This window comes from Platichthys flesus, chromosome 2, assembly GCF_949316205.1.
Source record: "Platichthys flesus chromosome 2, fPlaFle2.1, whole genome shotgun sequence".
Lineage (NCBI taxonomy): Eukaryota > Metazoa > Chordata > Actinopteri > Pleuronectiformes > Pleuronectidae > Platichthys > Platichthys flesus.
The window spans coordinates 8,390,417-8,415,188 of record NC_084946.1 but is presented as its reverse complement, the minus strand read 5'-3'; the positions used below and the strand labels follow the sequence as shown (position 1 = coordinate 8,415,188).

Here is a 24,772-nt window from a genome sequence, read left to right as displayed (position 1 = left end):
CCCAAGCAACAAAAGCACGACTTTAAACCTAATAAACATCACATCTTCGCTGGTGTGCAGTCAAAATGCTTGTGTTTTCAGATTTTCACACTGCTAACAAGCGACACGACACACAAATACCACCTAAGTTCTTGAATGAAGGAGCAAATGTTCCGCCATTTTTGCAAATTTGCCCTTAATCCTGACCCCCTTGGTTAGGATGTAAGATGACAGCCACTGTTATTTTGTTTAGACAGCGCTTAAAGTCTCAACATGCCATGTATATAACACACATTGTTTTGGTGTACTGCTTAAAGTTAGAGAGAGAAACCCCAGGCTACAACTGCAGCTTAGAGTAGTAGTAGAGGAATAATTCAGGTGGTACTGGATATGACATAATTTGGGGAGGAAGTTGATTGTGCGGGTGTTTAGTAAAGGTTTATTTTGCTGTTGTTTTTCATAAATTACTATTCAATGGAGGGAATGAAAAACACCATGTTTTAAAAAAAAGAAATAAGGTTCTCAAATCTGGCAATTTATCTGGATCCCCTTCAAAATGTTACAGGTTCTGTCTTGAATCAGGCTCCACTATTTTTTAAGTAATCCTGAGATACGGATACTTGGGATACTTACGGTGTAAGTTCTGCCCTATACTTTATGTACCCATACTCACGTTCATATTCACACATACAAACCAGACACAAAGTATTTGAATGCACTGGGATGCAATAAAACTGCAGACAAAACAAGCGGATCCAAACCGCATATCACAAACTCATTATGTGCTGTAATGAAATACACTGTGCAATATGAGGTGGTAAATAAACCAGCTAGTTTTCATTTTAGGTAGCAAATAGCACTGGAGTCATTACTCTCCCCCCAAACACACACACACGTTTATGGTGTATATTATATATATATAACATTATATATAGTTTAGCTGAAGTCAAATAAATTATCAAAGCAAGAAAAAGCCACACATATTCTTTGTATCTCCGAAGTACAAGTACATTTTTCATCTACACTAGTTCAACTGAGTGGTGTAGAACTCAACTATTTGTTTTTCTCTGTGTGCTTTTGTTTGGTTCTGATAAAACCATCGAAATGAGGGGCCCCTAGATCCTCCGACTGCGACTCACTCCACACAAAACTGTATGGCATTATACTAGCCGTGAGTAATGGCCTATTCAAAATAATGAGGTGAACCAAATCACACTGAGATGCACGCTAATAAGCCACATCACCTACTCACCTTGAGTCCTTCATTTCTCTTCAAGAATGTGAATGTGTGATAAAACCATCATTACAGATAGAGATATCATTACCATTTCATTTCGCTGCATGGAAAGTGCACAAAGTCACGCCAAAAGGAAACAGTGAAAGCAGATATGTTTCTTCAGTCTGTCCCTTGGCTGCATATTAAAATACCCATTTGCAATGCACTTAAGTGTCCAGCTCGTACTGTTCCATTCCTTGTCCTAACTGTGGGTCAAAGAAGGAGCCACTGTTTTGAGGCCTGGTTAAATGAAAGGAGAATCTTTTCTCTCCCATATTCGGACTGCTTTCCATCAGTTTTGCCTCATTGGTCTGAGTGTAGGTGCTGCAGGAGACGGTTGAGATGAGAGTGCCACAAATGGCCTGAAACTAATGTTGGCCTCCCTCACCCTCTAGATTTACAGCGCTCTCCAAAGACTCTGTATTTTTTTTCTTTTCGTTTTTTCTTTTTTTTTTCAATTTCAGTCCATCCCCGTCTCTCCCTTTTCCATCTCCCGCCCTCGCTGATTTTCAGTTTCTCAAAAGGAGCCGCTATTGCCATCTACCTCAGTGTCCATTGTCCAGTGTCCACGCGTTTTTTTAACCTCTCCATTTCCACTGCACTTACATCTGTCATGTCAAATCACTTGACGGCAAAGGAATATTCCATTTGAGCACAAAGGTAAATTAATGCCATCACGCTGCATTACTTGTGGTTCTCCAAGAGTGAATTGCACATGTCAAGGTAAAAATGGCCAGCAGAGGAATGGAGCTCTGGCACGCTATGGGTTTCTGTGTGTGTATGTGTGTGTGTGTGTGTGAAAGAGGGAGGGAGAGAGAGAGAGAGAGAGAGAGAGAGAGAGAGAGAGAGAACTTTCTTGTGTGTGTCAAAGTGATAGTAGCTTTCAGAAGGTGTATCAAAATATTAGCATCTGAGCCAGATCTCTGTGATGACAAATGTCAGAATCCATCTGAACATGTAACAAATAGCATCATGAATACAATAAAGTCACAATAAATGGCCGAATTCATTAATACATTCGTTAATTATTCAAAATACCATACAAATTTGAACCATCATTTTAACGATGGACGATGTGTTTCAACTTCCTCCCACTTTCCCAATGAAGCCAAAATATCCGGGGTATGAATGACACCATTTTACACAATTTGAGTCAGAGACTGCATAGTAGCAATCAGGAGATGGAGCCATGGTATCATGGTTTCCCAGATACACATACTCGACCAATCATAAGTCTGTCTCAGTTGTCTATCCTGATGTTTCACCCAGTTTTAATAGCGTTAACTCACTAATGCAAAACTATACTAACCAGAAAAAAAACCTTCAGCAGATGCGATAATAACCGGCCATGTATTTGACATTTAACGAGACTCGACCTCGTTTGGCCCATGTCCCATCCACTAACATATTCAAGGCGGGATTTATAACCAATACTGCCACCCACCAGCAGGGGGCAACCATCCTTACATAAAGTCTCTGGTTATTACTTACAGATAAATCGGCAGTAAGACTTTTTATCTTGTATGAGTGACAGGCTCTGTCCGCATAAATGGAATTAATCAAACGTCCCACAGCAGCAGGCTCACTGTACATTAGCCTCTCACTGAGTCCAGTGGAGAACAAGCAGCGGTCTATCACACACCTCTCTGGGCATGTGTCATTTGCATCATTTCACGGTTTCAAAGTGGTAATTACGCTCTCAGGGTTAATTGGTCTTTTTAAACCTGCTGAACCCGCCCAAGTGAAGGCTGAAGTGTAGAAACAAAAGCAAAGACTCAAAGAGTTTCCCGCAGAGCACCGGAGAGCTGCTGTGTCCTGGAATCAAGTGTGTCAGCTTTAAAGGTTGTTCTCGGCCTCTTCTGAGACCTGCAAGATAAAGCACGAAATCCCCACTGCTCCTCCGCACGGCTGCCTGTCAGAATGGAGAGTTGTGTAGCTGAGAGAGCTGGGGACAGATGAACTCACACACTCACATCCCCCATGGTGCACTGCTTTCAGATATAGCTGAGGGCTGGGACACACCTATACTGTGCTCCAATACGATACGGTATCCGGTATAAAAGCTGGAAGATGGTCCCACGTTCACGCACACACGCACCAACACACACACACACACACACACACACACACTAACCTGACCACACACACACAGGAAGGCCCTGAGGTTGAATCTGACCCTCTAACATCTTACTGGTGAAAAAGGGGATAGAAGGGGTCCATTCCTCCAGCAGCGCAACACAATTTGGTGGCTCCCCCAACACTCCACAGTCCCACTGTGTGTTTGTGGGGGTGAGTGTTTCCATGCTTTGGTGGAAAATCGGTCCTCTCGCCAACACATTGGTAAAAGGCGATTTCCGTAATCCGAGAGTATAAGCCTTGCTGTACAAATGGGCGTGAGGGACTTTGTGTGAGTATATATACGCGTGTCTGTGTGTGTGTGTGTGTGTGTTTTCGAGAAATGCCAACAGAAAGCTGCACGTCTGTCTGGGAGACTGATAAGAGGCAGCGAATGAGGGGGTTCAGAGAAGCAGCACAGAGCTTGGAGCATGATGCCTCCATGTCAAACTCGCTTTAGGGTGTCTGTCGTTTGGACAGTTACTGTTTGTAATTACAAAGTGGCTACATACATGTTCCCTGTGTGAACTGTAGAAATGTAAAGCAATGAAGAAACTGAATTGTTAAGCATCCTAGTGCCCGCTTATAAACAACATAATCCTAATAATAATGAAGATATAAGGTAGGGCTGCTCGATTTTGAAAAAAAAATCATAATCACAATTATTTTGGACAATATCAAAACCAGATTATTTAAACGATTATTAATATGTGCCCTTATTCTGAAGTCTATGCTTTATTTTGTTAATCACTTCCAGTTCCAGTAAACACCGATGACGGCTGCGTGTCTTATTCCTCCGTGAAACCAGGATATCTGTGCCCGGTTATTCAAACCCTTAATGATGGCAACCGTAACACTCTATGACCGACTGACTCGCGCGGAGAAATGCGGGTCCTGTCTGAACAGCCAGGCGGGAGCGCGCTTGAGAATAGCGGTGTGCAGCGCAGCCGCTACATGGTGTGCTGCTCCCCTCCCTGCTTTTCCACTCGCGCTGTTTTTTTCACCGCCGGTCACCACACACAACTCGCCGCTTTCACATTACAGCTGCTTGAGAGTGAGAGCCAGTCAGCTGGGCCACTGAATGCTTTGGGGGAAGGACTGAATGGCGCATCCGAAAAAAATACCAAATAATCGTTTCAACTCGATTATAGTAGTTTGGAGTTTGTCTTACCCAATAATAGAAATCACGATTAAATTTCGATTAATCGAGCAGCCCTAACATAAGGTCAGAATGTTTGCACCTAATGACATCTTCAGACCAGTTGTAAGCACTTTCTTCTATGATGTATGGTGGATTAACATGGACACACGTCCTGGGTGATCCAAGTGACCATTTTTGATTGGGTTGGATTCTGATTGGATTTCTCTTCCAATCAGAATTTTCAAGTTGTTCCTTTTTGTCCCACACAGCGGCCCATTAAACTCCTGTATCAGCCTGTCTGCGTCACATGTTTCACCTGCACTGTCAGCAACTGTAGGGGTGTCGCTGTGCAGGATTTTGTAACTATGCTATATAAGCAGGAGACACACTTTAACTTTTCTTTGTAAATCGGATGTTTTGACATCACAGATAGAAGACAAAGAAATAATTTAATACCAGAGAAATAAGAAATGTAAGTCCTGTTTGCACCGCTCAGCGTCTGTACTGCCGGGCTGTGACAGGCTCTCACCTGGGAATCACACACAGCGGACCGCAGTAGAGGAGGTTATACAACCTGATCAGAAAGACCAATCATGATAGAAGCTCCATGCTCTATATGCAAATAAACACATACATCATCCTGTTTGCAAAGATGAAATGTGTTTAAAGAAAGAAAAGAGCGTATTCAAACACTGCAACACTACAGAGACAACAGACTGAGATAAACGCACACAAACAAATTGACAAGACGGCTGAAATGATTAAGAATAAGTCGTAGACAGCATTCGAAAAGTGCATGATGATTTTAAAGGGAGTCTGCTGATATTGCGTAACACAAACATCTGATGCTTACAACAGCATAAACACGCCATTTTCATCAAATGGTGATCAGACACCTGGTGAAAGTCCCAGACCGCCGAAGCCCACGGTGCAGCCATTTTGATGTTTAATCGATGTTGCGCATGTGCAAGTCTCATCAGAGATGAGAAGACAAGCAAGATGCCTCACTCATTAGCCATCTCCAACGTCAAAAAACGGAAAAGTAGTCATCAAAAACCTACGTAATTTAGAATACAAACGTATTTACTGAAAATAACGGCGAGTGAGCCATCTCAATTCCTTCTCATCTCTGTTCAAAGTTTCACTTCATGAGTGACAGCTGTTTGTAAATAAACACTAAAATTAAACTAGAAAGGGATTTGGAGAACTAGCTGCTTTATCACCATTTTGCATATACGATAAATCTGAATCATTATCCTTATCTATACCAAATTTCACCTGCTCATAAATATTAGCCAATGCCAGATTTTTCTAATGCAATTTCTGCATTATTACTTGAGAAACTCACAACGATGTCAAACAATGTCCTCATAATGTTAAACCTTAGTGAAAAAAAATCCAAGATATTTCTTTGTTGCACAATACCAGCTCAATCAAATTACCTGCTTTCATAACGTTCCTTTTAAGCTGGACTCAGTACTGATGTCATGCACACTCACCAGTGCCAATGAGCTACAAACAACAAAGATATATGAAGTCTAGCAGGTATATAAACCAGTAAACAAACAGCACTGAAAGAGGAAAAATCAAAAGTCATCCTTCTGAATTCTGAAGCCAAGCATGAAATGTGTATTCTGCGTTTTCTAAGTAATAATTATATTTCATTTGTCTGCCTGTCTGTGGTTCCCTGAGGTCAGCAGGCAAACCGCGGGGCATGATGACTTCAATTGGAGACAAGAGCAGAGCTTATCATCTGCTGAGTGTGCCTGATATCAAATACCTGAATATTGAGTCTCTTGGCCTCATGGTGAAAGTAAACAGTGTTACAGTATATTCCCCCCCCCCCCCCGGTCTCTCCTGGTCCGACTAAGAACTTGGAACGAACAAACAGCTGAGGTGGTCTACCTAGTCTTTATATGAATCTCAATGTTTCTCTGCAAACACAAGTTATGTGAAAGTTTTGCTTTGCATCGAAAAACAAACAATATGCAGTCACTTACTCTGACGAGCATGTGAGGGAAGGGGCCCCTGGAGTTCTCAGGCACGTTGATAGGCGGGATGACCCAGTCTCTCTTCTGTCGCCTCAGCCCGTTGGCAGAGGAGCCTCTCTGATGTCTTCGAGAAAACTTGATAACTCTGGGTTGGGATTCCCACATTCTTGACAACATTTCTTCGATGCCAACCTGAAAAGAAAAAGGCACACACATATATATCATTTCAATCCTACATTTCGCACTGAATTACTTGCGCATCTTATCATTTGAAGAATGCAATTTGGCCGTGACAGGCTGGAAGATGAATCTATAAAGTGCTGTAAAATGACACGTTTTCTCCGCCCAAAATGAAACTGAAATACTGGGTGTCATGCTGACAGTAAAACCCATTTTGGGAGAGTGACAGAGAAGCAAACACAAGGAAGCACAGATAAACATTTTTCTGAAAGCTGCCGCATCACATTTCATGAGGCCCTTGGCAAGACATGTGAGCCTGCCCTTGGCTTCTGTCTAAGAAAGCGAGACTTCCCCTAGGCTACATGGCTGGGTTCTGTCCACAGAGGTGTTTTGTTGTGTCTGCATCTCGGAATAGATTTTTAAGGCAGACAACGTATTTTCCGTCCTCTCGGTCCACACTGAATAGAAATAAACAAGGTGACACTGATAGAGGCCTATCATCAGATAACCTGGTATTGATGAAAGCAGTGGGAGACAACAGTGAAACGTAACCTTGACCAATGACGGCCCTCAGATTCTCACTCTCAACACATTTGAATATTTGAGCTGACTCTGTGTGCTCTTTTTTTTTGTTTATACTCTATATAAAGATGGACGACGCGTCTCCACTTCCCACCCCTATCTATAACTCTGCCATCTTGATCATTTGGAGTCTGCATGGTGGCGATCAGGGGATGCAGCTACAGCAGTGAGGTCATGCCGATAAATAACCTTGACCAATCACTGTCCAGCCATGTTATAGCGTCAAATTACTCATTAAAGTGATAATTAAGTGCATTTGGACAAACTACAGGGCAAAAAGAACTATCTACAATTACAGAAACCATTATTGAGAATAAAGTATTTGACATGTGTTTAAACTTTTTATAGTGGTTGATGTCCCGACAGCTTACATGGATGGAGGTGGGATTTATAACCTATACTGAAGACAGCCACCAGGGGGGCATCAGGATGCTGTGGCTTCACCTTTGGGGAGAAGTCTTATCCATCTTATCACTCTATGGAGTCTATGGTCTGCCTTGCTACATTAAAATGTGCTGTGATTGGTTCATTCCTAATGAGTTTTTGAGGGTTCCCTCATCACTGTACCTCATCTGGAGATAAGAAGTGACACTTTTGTGGGTGAGTCCCAACAACTTCTGTAATCTGAATAACCTTCTACCCTCATGAACATAGTGGCCGAATTAACGACGACTCTGAAACCCATTACATCAACGAAAAAGGTTACCTTACAAAATGTGCATTATGGTGGTTTATGTGAACAGTTATGATTCAACATTCCTGGCCTGAATTATTGCTCCAGTCGGGTCCCTGGTTACATTTAATTAAATGTGGACTCTCTGGACTACTGTACTATTCCTCAGTCCAGAATGTGTCCCTGATTGGTTTGCATGCGTCACATTTACTAGTTTTGATGCTAAAGTACCTGTGAACATAATGAGTATGCATTGTATTATGGGTAACGGTTCTGTAGGAAGGAATGAGCTGCTGCTGCAGAGAGAAGTTTGTCTTCTTACTCATGTTGACAGGTGAAATTAGGGTTAGAAGGTTGTGTAAAATACATGTGTTTTTCCCCCAATCCTCTACGGTGTCCTCCTGCGTAAGATTGTTCTATTGCTGTAATCCCCCTAATCCTATTGTGGTCTCTGCACCCAGCAAACACACACACACATTCACTGGGAGCGTGCTGCTGTCACCTGAAGCTCAGAGGAAAAATCCTCCTGCTTATCCCACCTGGACGACGTCATACAGGCAAAGTCACACAGGCGTGCACACGAGCCACCAAGGACACGTCGCCCATGCCAAACACAGGCCGGCGGTTCATCCTATCAATATACACCTGCTTTGCTTGTGAGAGAGGCTAACGGTAAGCCACACCTGAGCAAACACAGTGTATATTTTTCTATCTTTTGTTCTAAGTCTTTGCACATTCACAGCTCAGAGGATTGGACCACGAGCCGGGTGCGGGTCTCTGGACGGGCAGGGCTGTTGGTTTATCTTGGCAGGAGCACGATGACGGGGAGTGGGGCGCCCGGAGTGGATGGTCAGAGGACAGAGAGAGGAACGAGGGGACCAGATGTGTTTCCCAGATAAGATAACGTGTGTTCCAGCTCCGCTCATCCAAAACACTCACAGGTACCAACTGGCATGAGGGAGACGGGGAGCGTGCCAGTCTCCTCCGTGGGCAGCAGGTGGAATTAGTCTCTGTCTGTGAATATGTGTGTGTATCTGTGTTTGTTGACGTTTCTGTGTGTGAGTTTGTGTGCCGGCAGATGCTTCTTTTAAAACAAACAAGTATGTAGGGATAGAGGCCACTCTCTGGCAGATGATGAATCATCAGGACTGTCTGTTTGACAGTTACAAATACAGAAAACATGCATGACTCCATGAGCATGGTCTTCCTCATCCATGCTGTGCTGCTACCGTGACAAAGTCTTTATCTGCCTTACTGGCAATCGGCAGAAAAAACACAATGGCTGAAAAGTGTCTCTATACGATAATCAGGCAGCCGAAAAAGGCGTCCATCAGATCTGACGATAACAAGGTTGAAGCATCTGATGGGTTCGTCCCGAAAGGCCTTTGGAAATGTTTCCAAAACAGAAACCAAGCCGAGACATGGCCAGGCAGAGAGAGACATGGAGACAGACAAAGAAAGGGAGACATCTTTCATTGTAAGTCTGCATGTGGATTATGTCGACATAGTGGCTCAATGCTGACTGTCACTTTTCAAACAGCGAGGCAGATGACAGGCTGCTGGCATTGTGACAACACAAGGATTACAAAGGAAAGGAGGAGAAACTGGAACCTGCTCTCTATGGGCAACCAGGAGGCGAGGTGCATGCTCATGTGCATACATGGGAAATACTGTGCCCTGGCATTGATGCAAGCATGTGTACACGTGTGCAAATGTGTCAAAATGATGCATGAACATATGTGCTGGTGTATTTGACTGTGCTTGTGCGATTCCCAGTGTTTATGTATGTGCATGAGGACATGACAAGAAATCGGTTAGTGTGGCCCTGACGCGCCTGGGGCTCCTGAAACCCAGAGGCAGCCGGGCCAGCTGGCAGCGCTGAGCTCCCCAGCAAACCGTGCATTGCTGGGGCATTCTTCAGGCCTGTGAGGCCCCGAGCCCTGGAGCTGACATCTGGAGGTTATCGGTCTGACAAACAGGCAGAACAATACAATAAGAGCATGTGCTCATTGGCCAGTCTCTGTTCTGCAGGGCACTGAAATCATTTGATTAAGTTATTTCTAATGTTACTTTTCCCAGTCTTTATTGTGCAGGATGTCTGTGATAAAAAAGACATCAGTCTTTCTGCAGTAAGAATAATGTTCTACTATGAGATCTTTTCTCAACACTAAAGTGAAGGAACATAACGTTTAAATCTAACTTTGTATTTAAAAGGAATTTAACGTCTGCTTGCTGCACTTGTCTGTTGTGGATATACAACTTAATATCGCTATAAACACAAAGATAAGCACAGAACAAAAGTGCAACGTTCAAATTCTGCCTGTGTCGCTTTTCAATGACCATCAGACCCAGGGGTAACAGTTCCAACCTTGCTACTGGCCTTTGCTGTAATCTACCTTGAACAGGTGAGGCACTCTGGTAAGAGCGATGTCAATTTAAAAAAATCAAATGAACACTAAAATCCGCTCGGACAAGAAGTCGACTCCAAATCCACCGATGCATAACTGATGGCCCTACACCGGTGGAGAAGGCAGACCAATGTACCATGAAATCAGCACAAGTTGGAGAGCACTCAACGCTACCTGTGTGCGACGTGATAGCCTGAGTACACAAACACAGCGGCAAAGGGCTCTCAAGCCAAAGATGCTCTACACTTCAATTGCTGCGGTATTGTACCCTGGAAAATTAAATAGTAAAATGAGCCGGCCGTCCACGGAGCACATTCCAAGTATGCTAATTTCTGCTACTAAAGCAGAACTGTGAGAAAGTAAGCCAGTTATTAAAAGCTAATCAGTGCACTCTCACTGGTGCTGTACAACAAAGCAGTGGAAAGAGCAGGACGCCACATCATATACTGTGTTGCAGCCAGTTTATCCGAGCAGATTTGAGCCGAGCACACAGCCTGTTACAGTGCAGCGTCTCTCTGTTCACATTATCCGTCGCAGCACAGAGCCAGTGAGCAAAATGAGTTGGTGTTTGAGCTGACTGTCTCCTAATCGCCATTGGGAAGAAGGGGAAATCCTGTTCTGTTTATATTCTCCGCTGCTGTTGCCCTGCTGGTTACGCAGAGATACGTCGCGGCTAGGTGATGCGATTACGATAACCTCCTCTCTAAAATAACTTCTGCCTTTCAGAACAAAGAGATGAGCTCAGATAACAACGACCCATCTCTGTTTACGTTTAACGCACTAGAGAAGGAAAATGTGCCAGACTGTTTAAAAACACTGCACTTCACTGATAACACTGTTTTAATTTGAATTCCCAGAAATCATGCAAAGTCATTGGGTTAAACAGCACATTAACAGGTTATTATGATATACTGTATATCAAAGAAGAACTAGAATTAGTGCCTTGCAGCTATAATCCTTCCCCTACCAGTTTGTCCAGGATCATATAATAAATGTAAGGCAGACATTTAATGAGGTTTATCTGTGACCTTTTATATATAAGTCATCATTTTACCTTATTAGACATTTGTTCTAGCCTATATAGGATATATTTACATGACAGAAGCATTAAGCAGGAAAGGAGGAGAGAGAGCACCAACCTGCAGACTGTAGGGCAGTTAACTAGCTGCCTTGCTGTCTCTCCTAAATTGTGACCAACCTTTGCACCAATATGTTGGTGCTAGTGTGACATGTATTGGCAATTAGACAAATAACCTTTACGTGTTTATCTGAACTTCTCTATCTGCAGCTCTGTTTGGACTCATTTTATTCCTTCAATGTTGAGGCTTGTTAGTTGAATTTTGATTCAATTCAACTCTGCAGAGTAGAAAATGTTACACAATAAATAAACTAAATAAGAAGTCTACAATAAAACTGTATCACTTATAAATGTCTCCCTTCCCACTCCCAGTCATCCCTAGTTGATGTCATTAAAGACAAAACTGGTGATTTAATTAGTCTGTGGAGGCTGTCACAGAAAATGTCCTATGTTTTATGTAATTTTGTAATACTTTCAATGTTGAACTGTACAATATGAGCCAAGTACCAGATATAAACAATATACACATTTAATTAATCACCAACCAAAGTGGTTTTCTTTGGTCCTTTAAACAGAAGTTCCGTTGTCCAGTTGTCTTTACAGTTAATTCCAATAATTACATCCTTAATGACTCTGCTCTTAATGAAACAAGTATTTATTTCAATTTCCTCCTGAGGGAGTATCAGCAATTTTCCACTCAGGAGAGTTGAACTGTAAATTACACAGCCGTACCTATTTATCTGAGGGCAGAAAAAGATGACAAGAACACAGTGTTCTGGAAAAATGGCATACTCTACTGTACGTGTAAAAGCTGGTTTTCACATTCCATGTGATTAGAGAAAACCCATTTATTTCTTGTTCGATCACTGAATCTTTCTCTCTCCACAATGTGGAGGAACATCATTATACGCCCAAACGACATCACCTGGTCCTCGCAGACTCCATCGGAGTGGAACATTAGCTCAATCATGTCAATTATTTCCCAGTCTCCATTATTGCAGTGCGAGGAGCGGGCAGAATTTCAATCCCTACACTACCATTGCTTTAGCTACACAAGTCCTGTTTTTTTTTGTCATGGTTATAAACGTGAGTGAACATTAAGCCCAGTGATGTTTAACAAGTAGTGCAGGAAAACTGGTAATGGGTTTGTCCCTCAACAAAGTGCAGCCTGGTAGTGTAATCACTAACAGTGGTTATATATATGCTGTATTATACAGTTCAACTTGTGTACTTGTGTAGCCTCTGTTAGCTAATGGAGCCTTGGTAGAGAAACAATGTTATGTCTCATATATGATATATGTCATGTCTCTCTCGTAACATGCAAAGACCTGCTTACATGGAGTCCTCCTGTAACATGTAACATTTGTATCGGTCTCAGCCCAACGTTCTGAGGCAGTTTTAGATATTTCCAGGGAGAGACACTATTCAAGTGTAAAGACAGTCTGTAGGTACTGTCCACGTGCTGGATGTACATGTAGCATCAGGGAGACACAGGGAAAAGTGGCCTTACTGTCATATGAACGAAGGACTCTGAGAATAGTCAGTGTTACTGTTCAGAAGATTTGGTTCATTACAATTCACCCACTTCAACAAATTGGGTTTTAATAGCTGTGTGCTGAAGCCAAATCCAGTTTCAAACTCTTGTCATCTCTTCTTATCAAACATAATTAGTTTTCACTTTCAACATTTACAAGTAGGAAAAGTCGAAAGCAAGGATCTGTGATCATCATTTGTTGGCTGATTAGGCAGAGACGATTTTCATTGGCCACAAAATTTTAAAATATAAAAATCTCCAAAAATTGAGATGATACAGCAAATGTTGATTAAACGTATCTCACACACTGAAGTAACCTACATATAACTAACTGATCCAAATAATGACGTCGAGATGCAGAATTATTAAGCTGATCATCTTCAAATATTGATATAATATACATTTGGGCATGATGCAATTACTAAGATAATCTGTGGCTGAGTCGCCACGTGGAAAGGACACTAACCAGACAATAGTAGAACACATTATTTTAGCCATTGTTGAGTAAACACTAATCTGCTACAGCCGACAGAAGCCTTTTATGCTGGTGTTTGTCATTTTCACCAGCAATCAGCGCTCACTAACAATGAGCTGCCTGCTGCCTTAATGTCTTCTACATTGTCCTTTGCTTACAAAAAAGGAGCAGGAAGAATTATAAGATTTGCCAGAGCTTTATAAATGTGGCATTTAACCAATCAGGAACCAGTTCCAAAATTAAATATGGTTATCTCAAAATAAAACAACCTAATTACAATCTAGCCGTATAAAATGATTTCATTACAACGAAAAAAAAACATTCATAACCTTTCCACCAACGTTTCCCACAGAATGTGGGGGGTGAACGTAAACAGATTCCGAGTGACAGGTACAAAAGAGTGAAGGCCAAGTTCTCCTGTGAGAGACAGAAATGCATCGCTGCCACTTGCGGGTTCACTCACAACTGCAGCTGAAACTATGAAGTCTGACTGTGTGGACAATAAAAACTTTATGGACGGCCACTCGAGCATGCACACTGTTTATACAATGCAGCAATCCAGCAAAACGGCAGGTTAGAGATCTATTACGTTAATATGAGAAGTGTGACAAATAATTTGGTTCATCGTTAAATCATGGCAGGACAAATTAGAATATAGCGGGTCGCTGCTGCCTGGATTATTAAAGTGAAATACCGTCGTAACCTTTAACCTCTGGAATGTTTTTGGAGACAAAAACAGACATTTTAAGGGTAGAAACCTAGTTAATAAGACTGTTTGATAACTTATTAAGTCATGAGGGAATAATATCCGTCACTTTACCCCTGTGATGTACAGCAGTATTCATCGAGTTATGACAAGTCTAATTACCTTTGTAAGTGATGGAGAATGGGGGTGTCCAGCCAAGGCCAGCTTAACGGTGGTCTCCCAGATGTGTGGGTCATGGAGCCCCCGGGCCGTCACCATGAACTGGACGGGCTCCGACAGGTTAGCCACTTCCTGCTCTGCATACACCTCCCCGTCAGGTCTCACACTGAAATTGGGGTCGCTGCTGACAAAGCCCACCTCTCTGCTGCGCTGGCAATCCTCAAACCTCACTGCAGAGACAGACAGAAAAAGGGCAAGGGGGGGGGGGGGACACAAAATCAGAGAGCAGCACAGTGAGATTTACTCCATGAGGTATTCACAAATCCCCGACACATCTGGCAGGCTTAAGATTAACCCGCATCCATCAAGAAGTATCTTGAAATATCTCATCCCCTCGTCTGTCAACTGTGATTCCCCGCTTTGACGTCTTTGGCAAAACAAACTACTTATCTGTTCCTGAACCAGGATACATGCGAGGGAGGGGGGGGGGGGGGTGCTAATTCTTTCTCATATCATTCTTTCCACAAACTAGACGGATAGCAATTTCAAAACAGAATTTTTCCTTGGCTTCTCCAGGGAAAGCATGAAAAGAAGGTCTAAAGCATGTTAGGCAGACTGGGCCGGTGGCGCTCCATGCTTTGCTGCCAAGCACACGGAGCACAGACCTGAACTACATTTGGAAATTTCTGCTTGACTGAGACAAAAGAGAGAGGGGTGTGAGGAATCTCGTGCACACGCACAAACTGCTATTCCTGAGTCCAGAGTTAAGTCACACATGTGTCTGTATTAGAAGTGTGGGAGGGTGGTTTGGGTTCAGGGGGCATGGGATGTCTGATGTCTTTGCACGAGAGAGAGAGAGAGAGAGAGAGAGAGAGAGAGTGTGTGTGTTGGACTGCTGAGTGCATCAGTGCAGATTCTCCAGTGACAGCTGACGTGAATACACCATTACACCAAACAAAACAGACTCTCAGACACGATCATTTGGAAAACCCTTTCATCCCATTGCCAAATTTAATCAACACTCGATGAATCATTATCTTATGATTCAAAGCATGATGCAATGACATCACAACACACCACCCCTTGTGTCTCTCTACCCCCCCCCCCCCGAGTAAAAAAGCGTGTCCTCTGATCTCGTCTCACAAACTCTGTCTGATGCCAAAAAAAGAGAAACTGATTTCATAAATCACAGAAGCAGCAGATCTCCTCTTATGAGTGAAGACGGCATGATTTTTTTTTCTCCCAAAAATCCAGCATGACGAAATTCTGCAAAGCCAGCTTTTTATCAAGCCATCTATTTATTTCTTCACCCACCATCCTGTCAAGAGACGGTCCCAAACAACGGGCTGATAAAGAATTAGATCGCACAACTCAGCATCGCACAACTGAGGCCACTTGTTTTCAACCTCTGAGTAATTGCATGCATAATGGGACGGATGGTAAACACAGTTTTGACAATGTGCACATCTGCCTGTGTTGGCAAACGCAATCCATATTTTCATCGTAAAAAACAAAATAAAGCGCAGCCCTCCGGAGGACGTCCTCATGTGAGTGATAAGCCTTGTGCCACATTATGGTTCTTCCTTTGGGGATCATTTATCAAGGCGTGGGGAGGGGAGGTTAACATTTGGTTGTGACAGCATGATACAGACCTGCTTGAATTGTCCACAGATGAATTGTGATGGCAGGCATGTATTATGTAAATGACTTCAATTAGCCTGAACTGAGCAGGCTAATTGTTGTCACTTTGAGAGAGCTCTCTTGTGGCGCAGCTGGAGAAACAGGGCGTGTGTGCATGCGTGTGCCTGTTCCTGCCTGCGTGCACATACGTGTAGGACTAAGGTCAAAGTAACATGTCTTCCTCACATCTATTGGTTCTGATGTTAATTCTGCTATGAAAACCAGCCGGGTCTCCGTGGGACTGTCTGCTGCCAGTTGGCATGGGAACTGAGGTGGTCTGCAAGGCGCCGCCGCTGTGCAGCGTCTTTGTAAGAGGACGGCTCTCCGTTTAGCATTAGCACCCACAAGAGTCTGGGACCCTGACCCCGATTCCTGACACACATATTTAGTGCTGAGGTATTCATAAAGGCTCCGCTATTCATTACAAATCCTGTTAACAAAGCAAATTCAAATCAGGTGCTGGGATCTCAGCGGACACGCTGCTAAACAGAGATGAAAGCAGGAGAAGGAGACGCTGGGACTAGATACTGAGAGAGAAACTATGCGCGTGTGTCTGGGAGAGAGAGATGGTGGGATAAAGAATGCAGCAGATAAGCAGCAGATACTGTGGTATCCAAAGAATACATGGATTTATAAGACTAAACACTAATTGGAAAAATTTAAACTTCCTTAAAAAAAGTTTTAACACAAGGTGAGATAATGCACAAACAATGATGTGGAGTTTATTCACTGCTGTCGCATTATAGAGATAGAAAAAGTGACACCGATGACAACTAATCTGAGTTTATTTGTTGTTATTGTTCTGCACTGCATGTCATTTCTTTTGTCATCTTACGCTTGGCAAACTGCAGCTCCCCTTTGTATGAAAAATTGATCCTGAAATGAATAAACAAAGACGAGGCTCTCTGGCATTTTCTGAGCTGACGGCCCTGAAGGTCAGTAAACCCACAGTCCTTCAACTATGTCATAATCAAGAAAAATCACATCCATATTCTACCGCAGCTCCAATCAATGCTGCCACTGGACTTAAACTCCTGGTCAGCTCTTCAGACAGAGGGCAAGACTGAGTTCTACATATGATCATTTCACAACCCGACACGTCGTATAGCGTCTGTATTCATTTGTCGGTGCCCATCTTATTACAGACAGTATTTATAGCTGCTCAGATTCAATGATAAAGTCTGACACTGACACAAGGACATCCCAGTCTGCTGCCAGACATCTACAGGCACCTTTATTCACCAGCCATCTTTTATAAATATTACTTATTTGTCAAAAAAAACTTTGAACATACTTTTTATTTGAACACCTTGAAGCCAATAGACCCACTCAGCATTAAGTCATAACCAAAGCCATGGTATGGACTCTCCATAGACTGTTAGTCAAAGTTAGCTTCTTTCAACAAGTTTCTATCTGAAAACACCATGCTTTCAGAGTAAAAGGAGAGTACAAATCAGCAACCTTTTAAACCTCCTTATAAGATAAACAAAATCAGCATTTTGGACAAATGCACAAGTACATGAAGTCATATAAATAAAAAGGATAAAATAAGAGAGTTTTGGCAAAAAAATGCATATAAATAGACAAATTAGATCTGTTTCAAGAACTGAGTTAGAATAACGGAAATAGTAAGGTACACTGCATTAATAAAAGATAATCTAAAATAAAGGAGATATATTCTGTATTCTGTATTATTCTGTAATTTAAGTAGACAAATGGTTTTAAAACAGGTTACATCTTGATCTACGAATACAAAACAAGTTAAATACACTCAATAGATAAAACTAAGTCAAACAAACACAAAATAGAAATATCTCATGACAGAGACATGTCATTCTAAAGTGTAGGTCATCTAGTAGAGGTGAGTTGTCAGACAGTGGTCTCTGCAGATCCCCCTCTGAGTCGAGGTTGTTCCAGAGAAGAGGGGCCTCGTTAGGTCGATGGGACAGCTAAAGCAATCTTGATCAGCTGATTTTAGGGGCCTGGTTGTATGGAGTTGAAAGCTTTGTATCATATTCTAGGGCCAGGGTATGAATCGCCACGAAGGTGATTAATACAACTTTCAAATCTAATCTAATTGAATAGGGTGCCAGTGCAGTGAAGCCAAAACCGAGGTGATGTAAATCTCCTAGATTTAGTTAATAATCTGGCTGCAGAGATCAGGATAAATTGCAGTTGAGTGACTGAGTAGGAATTTAAGCAGATAAAAAGAGAGTTACCTGCAGTTTTCCAGGCAGGATGATATAAAAGCTTTTTTTAAACGAGCAGGTGTCTGATCTTGGAGATGTTTCTTAATTGATAATAACAAGCTTGGGTTGATATTTCTGCTGCGCTGCTCAAGTTTACAAGACCTTGCAGCCTCAAGCTTACATGTGTGTAAAAATAATGAAATGTTGTGCCTTGCTGATAATGAGAACAACCTTCTGACTCAAAGGTGAATTTCATATTTTTTCCTTCTTCCTTTACGGATGTCTGAATGTGTGAATTTTTTTGCCACGGTTGGAAAATAATTTCTCTGCCTCTACATGAAATCTGTTAACACAGTCAAATTATGGAGACAAAAGCAGGTCTCCATAATGTAAATCATTGCATTTTAAGGTGAAGACATGTTTTAACGTTAGCTTAGTTTATGTTTAGGTTCACTTTAGGGGAAGTGTTAGGGTAGGGCAAGTAGTAACCATGCTGAATTACTATGGTTAATGTAAGTCAATGTAATGTCCTATGAAGTCATGCATACATGACTGTGTGTGTGTGTGTGTGTGTGTGTGTGTGTGCATGTGTGTTTATTGCATATGCATTTTGTTCTTCTATTGTGTGGTCTAGATATGCGAAAATGTGCGTTTGTGGGAGGCTCTGACTATGTGTGTTCCTTGATAAGATTATCTGAGTGAATATGAGTGTGAGTGCTCCTGTGTGTGTGTGTGTGTGTGTGTGTGTGTGTGTGTGTGTGTGTGTGTGTGTGTGTGTCTCTGTGTGCCAGAGTGTGTCCTGCCATCCACAGCGGTGCTTGGCAGACTGCTGAGGCTGGTGTCATTCTGCTCGGCTGCTCTTCTCGGGACTCATACGGCAGGGAACATGCTGTCCAACAGATAGGCTACAGTGCAGCACAGACACAGCTACAACAGAGCAGGCAAGCAGCCGTGACCGCCGACCACCGAGTCCTCCACACACACACACAGATGCACACAAACAGACACTTATACACTGACACGCTTTTGCCTTTTGACTCATCCTGCTTGTAGATCCACAACAATACCCTGGAGGAGGCCAAAGCAGCTCTTGTATAGAAATATTACATGGCTATAATGCAGATGGCAGGTTGCAACTCTACACTGTCTGCTTTGTGCAGCCTCATGGAGCCTGCCTCCCTCATCCCCCTGCATCCGCCCATGCCGTGTTCACCTGTCGACCGGGCGCACCTCCCCTCTCCACCACCTGTCACCGCCCCGTCTCCCTGACCGTCTTATCTCGACTTCCTCGTTCTCAAGCGCCACAGCTACTCCTTTACTTTCTTGTCCTTATTTCCTCCCTGTTTAACCCTCCCCATGCACCTGTCCTCATCTATCCTCCTCCTCCTTCTCCTCCTCCTAATCCCTGCAGACTGAGGCACTTTGTCCCCCATGCAAACTAGGACAGCCAGTCTGAGCCGATGGCCCAGCCAGATATAAAAACGGGCACCCTGAAGGGTCAGTTATTGCAACTCTAAAAGTGAGCTTAGGAAATGGCACAAAATAGTGACAAGAGGACAAAAAAGAAGACATCACAAGAAAAGTCAGGATCACGTCAGTTACACTTTAAGGCTAGAAGTGATTCTATGATTTAGAGGATGTTTTTATTTTGATGTGCTTTCATGTAACAACTTTTTTTTACTATTCTAACTGAGACCTCTCTTTTATGATTCTTGCTTTTATTCTGCATTTCTTCTGCATCATCTTGTGTTCACCGCTTCTCCTGATCTGATCTGTTTTAATGGGTTGCAAAATGCTTGGTTTCTGTGATTTGGAGGGTTTATAAATAAAGCTACGACAGTTAAATATAGACCGCATACAATCCGTAGCTAAATAGCTGACACAGTTGTGAAGAAAAGTTAAGTGTCAGTGGGTTTAAACTTAGTGGAGCTGGTAAATAAATGAGACTGAGCACATGTAGGGAGCTCCTTTTGTTTTAGTGCCATTCATCACACTTGTGGCACGGTGCTAAATAAACATCCCCTTTGGTGCCCCCCCGCTTTCCTCAAGCCAACATGAAAATCAACGCCACCCACACAATTTGCAAATAACAGTATTTGTGCCAGGCTGAGGATGTGACAGACAGCAGCATGGAGCCCACTGACAAGTAAACATGCACCGCTCAGAAACAGAACATATGTAAGAGGCTGTGAAGAGCGGTGAAATATCTCAGCATCAACACGACTGGGACTGACTTAACTTTGGCAGATATGTGCGCATGCAGCAATGTTTCTCAGCCTTCATTTTCGTCTGCATCTTCTACAAGTGGCACCTCTTTTTCGTCTTGAGATATTTGTATTATTTTCCTTTTTTTCCCATGGTCCCCAGTTAAAGAATCACTGGCATATAATAATATTACTTTGAATTGAGGGATTCATTAAAGTTCTGGTTATCTCCCAGAAGTTATAAGTCCACAGTGACTGTATTCTCCTATAAACTGCAGCAGTGGTTTAACCATTAAGAAGGAAACTATAATGCTTGGATGCTCAAGCATTTTTTTTTTAGTACAATGAGAACAGGGGTCACTTGCAATAGGCTGAATCTTTTTTCACAGATAAACTTAATCAAAACTAGCTCTGTGAAATGAGAGAGTGAAGTATAATTTCCAAACTAAGGGAATTAAATCCCACATGACACAAACAAACACAGTTCCATCCCCATAATGACGAGTTTTTAAGACCTAGAGAAACCGTTTTCAGATTGGATGCCAAACACTTACAAGGATTCACACCAGTGAGTGTAATACTCCACTCTAAGTACTAATGTAAAAAAAGACTCAGAGTGGAAGGTCAATTTAATCTCTCACTGTCTATTATTTTCACCAAGGAGAATTGAAGGGATGGGAAAGTTTACACTTTAAACAATAGGTGGTGAAGTAGCTACAGTGGAACGGGCGGCTGGAAAGTAAGGATGTAAAATCAATTTTCTGACATCTTCGCTTATCATAACAATGAAGTGCAGCATCTTGTGAATTTGTAGTGAAACCTGGGGGCGCCCCATGAAGTACACCAGAAACCCTTGAAACTCCTCTGAAATCCAGCCCACTGTGCCCCCCCAGGAATGCTTATAACTAATTCAATTTGCATGCTGCTGTTTTCAAAACACTGCAGGTACAATGTGACTTTCCTAAAAAAGATTCTTTTTTTTTTTTGCCGCAGTCGGAAATGAATTTCTCTGCCTCTGCAGTTCTCTGTTTTAACAAAAGCCCACACAGTTCCCTCTGACAGCTCGCCCTCACAAAAGGGAAACCACTGCGACTCAAGTGTGTGTGTGTGTGTGTGTGTGTGTGTGTGTGTGTGTGTGTGTGTGTGTGTGCGTGTGTGTCGCTGTGTTTGCTCATGTATGCAAGTCAGCCAGAGTAAGAGGGATAAAGAGACAAAGTGAGAGGGGACATTGGAGTAGGAGTGTGTGACACGAGCTCTTTGCATATACAATTATTACAGCTGATGTATAAATGGGAATGGGTGTCATTGACTCCCTGCGCCCTCAGAGCTGCGTGTGCGTGTGCGTGGGAAGACAAGGTGCTGTCAACCTGCGTTGGTGTGCTCATGTTCCACGTTTTCAACGCCACACGCTCGTTATCCGGGGCCGCCTCACTTACTGGGCTGAATGGAAACTTGTCACATTGTTAGTGCTCTGTCAAAACCATGTGGCCAACATTGTCCCTCCGCCATCACACCTCTGTTTTCCCTCTCTCACCCTCCTTCCTGTGCAGGTAGAGTACAGAGGAAGAGGTCCTGCGTCATAGAGCCTGTCAGGACACAGAGAGTCTTCACACTGCAGATGTTTGTGAACCACATAAATACAGGAGGCTGTGTGGGCCACGTGCTCCGTGGGGGGCTGTTCAAAGGTTGTCATGGTATTTCAATCGTTTATAAAAGTGTCCCCCTCAGATATTTGTTTGTCTGTGCACAACAGATCACTCACACTTCACCACATTGCACAGGAAGTGCAGCCCCACTTTACAGCTCGAGCCTCACTGTGTTAATGTGCTGCATTTGCTGTCCTGTGAGTTTTGGCCGGGGCACTTATTGGCGGAGCACTCGGGCTCTGCACATCCCCGGCCCCTGCTCTTATCTCCGCATTAGCCTGCTCTCACGGGCGCAGGCATGAGGAAGCTTGAGGAATGAGAAAGGGGAAAGAGGCAAGATAAAGAGGGAGAGAGGGAGCAAAGCAGAGCGGATGCAATTAAAAGACTGGGTCACAGATCGCAGTGCCAGGCGTCAGTGTGATTAATACACCACCATTCAGCCCAGGAGCTTTTCTCCCATTTGTGTGGACGTGTGTAGTGTGAGTGCCTGTGTGTGTGTATTTGTGTGTGTGTGTGTGTTTATTGTTTATGAATTTGTTATCTCCAAAGAGTACCACAGCTAGGGGGCACACGTGGGTCTCGATACGTGCTATCAGGATCAATTCTTTTGAAATGCCCTGTGTGTTTAGCATCATCTCGCAGTGAGGTTGAAGATAACGACCAACTGTCTCCCCTCGCCTCACCCCTTACAGTCCCAGTGTGTAGGTTAAGACGCAGTCGTCTTCAGGTAACACAAACGCATGAAAGGCCCTCTCCAGAGCCTGAGCTTGGTTTGTCTCTTTTTGGCAACTGTAGAAACATGGCGGTCTTAAAACCCTTTTCCACTGGTCAAAAAATAAACACAAACATCTGTTTTTTGTCTCTAATGGGAATGGATTTAATCAACATTCACCTCCGGGTCAAATTACTCCACAGGAGACAAAGGTTTTTATCGCCTCTGACTCCAATTGGCTGTGAAGGAAACGAGACAGCCAGGTGAACACGCTAATGTGGCAAGACCGCGAGGTGAGAGAGTTTCTCATGACGCACCGGGAGGGAAGACTGAGAGGCCAACTCTTCTTCTGGAAATGGGAAAGTAGTTGTGGAAGTGGTTCGAGACATGAGTTATCATTTTACCACATGTATTTCACAATGATCTATTTATACAGATCCTCTCTCTCTGGCGTTTGGGCACAGAGCGCCAACCTGAAATGACAGTAATGGGCCTCTGTGTGAAAAACATGATGTATGTAAAGCTAATCATGTAGGACTGAACATGTGTCCATACATGGACCGGACAAGAACCGGCATGATGTGTGATCAGAGACTGTTGTCTGTTGTGTAAGAAATATGTGACCTTTGTTCTACGATACGCTTTCCTCCATATATTATAAACATTGTCTTCTACAGTGTTTTGTTTTTATTTGTGTCTGGATTATTGGAGTGGTTCAGATCCATTTCCAGACCAGAGGCACCTCTTTTAGAGGGTTTACCTGCATTTAAAAACATTACATGTCATTAGTCAAGATGCTTTCATCCAAATTAATTTACAATTAGTGCATTCAACATCTAAGAGGAGCCATTTAGGGGTTCAGTATCTTGCCCAAGGGCACTTCGGAATACAGATGGGGAAGACTGAGGATTAAACTGTCAAACTTCTGTTTGGAGGACAACCACTCTGTCCCTCAGCAGACACCCAGTAATTTGTGTGAGAGAGGTATAATATAGCAGGCTCTGTGGATAAGGAACTGCTCCTTATGTAGATAAACACAATGATTCTTAGTTGCAGGTTCATACTGTAATAAAAACGTATTTCTATACTAGCCAATAGAGCCTCTGAAACCCCACACACTGACTGTAACTTTAAGGTCACGTCAGGAATGACCTAGACAAGCTGGTTCTGTGACTGTTTGCTTTACTTTTAACGTGTAATATTTGATACTGTGTTGTATTTAAAAAAAATATAAAAATAAAAATCGCCATACCATGATAATACTGATAATTGTGGTCACTATAATTGTTATATGAAAATGTGCCACTGTTTCATCTACAGTGGCACATGTTTGTAAATGACAAAAACTTTTAAAGAAAGAGTTATTTACAACTAGATAATGTTAAACATGTATACATTTAATGTGTACTGGGTAGTGCACTTCAATGAATACCCACTGTCCCTGTTTTTCTTTCCTTTTTCTTACATGACCGCCCCAGCAGCAGCCACCCACTAACTCCAGACAACGCCGAGTCAGTGAAATCTGGCTCCTAATCAATATCCGTCCTCTGCAGAAAATCACATCATGTCAGCAACACCTCGAAATCCCCCCCGATTTAACTGGTGGCCCTCCTCTGAACGGTAATGAGAAATGTTCCTTTTAGAGACACAGCAAACCCGCACAAACATATCAACCGATACTTTCTTTTATTTCTTTCGTCTGGCTCCCACTCACCAGACCTTGCCTTCAAGGCTTTCCCTTCGATTTAGCGTGAGCAGGGAAGAAGCCACGCTTTATCACAGCAATGTCTTTTTTAAGGAGGTGAGGCGGAAAGACTGCCTCAAGGCTACACGCTGTCTGTTATCTCCCAGTACAATATAATAATTTCACATAGCCAGAAGCGAGTTGATGGGACCTCAGCTGGGCCAAGTGACAAATAGGGGAATGTGAGCAAACTAGGGGCAAGGATCAAGGGACAAAAGCGGCTTCTGGGAAATATCTGTGACTCTCACTCAACCGTATAATGACTGTAATGAAAACCCATTATTCCACAAGTACGTTTTT

General features: G+C 42.9%; 1 protein-coding gene across 1 annotated transcript in view; it reads right to left on the bottom strand.

Annotated features, from left to right (window-relative positions):
• Nucleotides 1–14,495, bottom strand: part of cdh4 (cadherin 4, type 1, R-cadherin (retinal)) — a 75,679-nt gene extending 61,184 nt beyond the window's left edge. Inside the window, exons 1-2 of the mRNA XM_062396442.1 lie at nt 14,301–14,495; nt 6,512–6,694 (exon numbers count right to left, since the gene is read on the bottom strand). Of these exons, the coding sequence (XP_062252426.1) occupies nt 6,512–6,694; nt 14,301–14,396 (279 nt within the window). The 5' untranslated portion in view covers nt 14,397–14,495. The remainder of the gene's footprint in view (nt 1–6,511; nt 6,695–14,300) is intronic.
• Between the last annotated feature and the right edge of the window lie 10,277 nt (nt 14,496–24,772).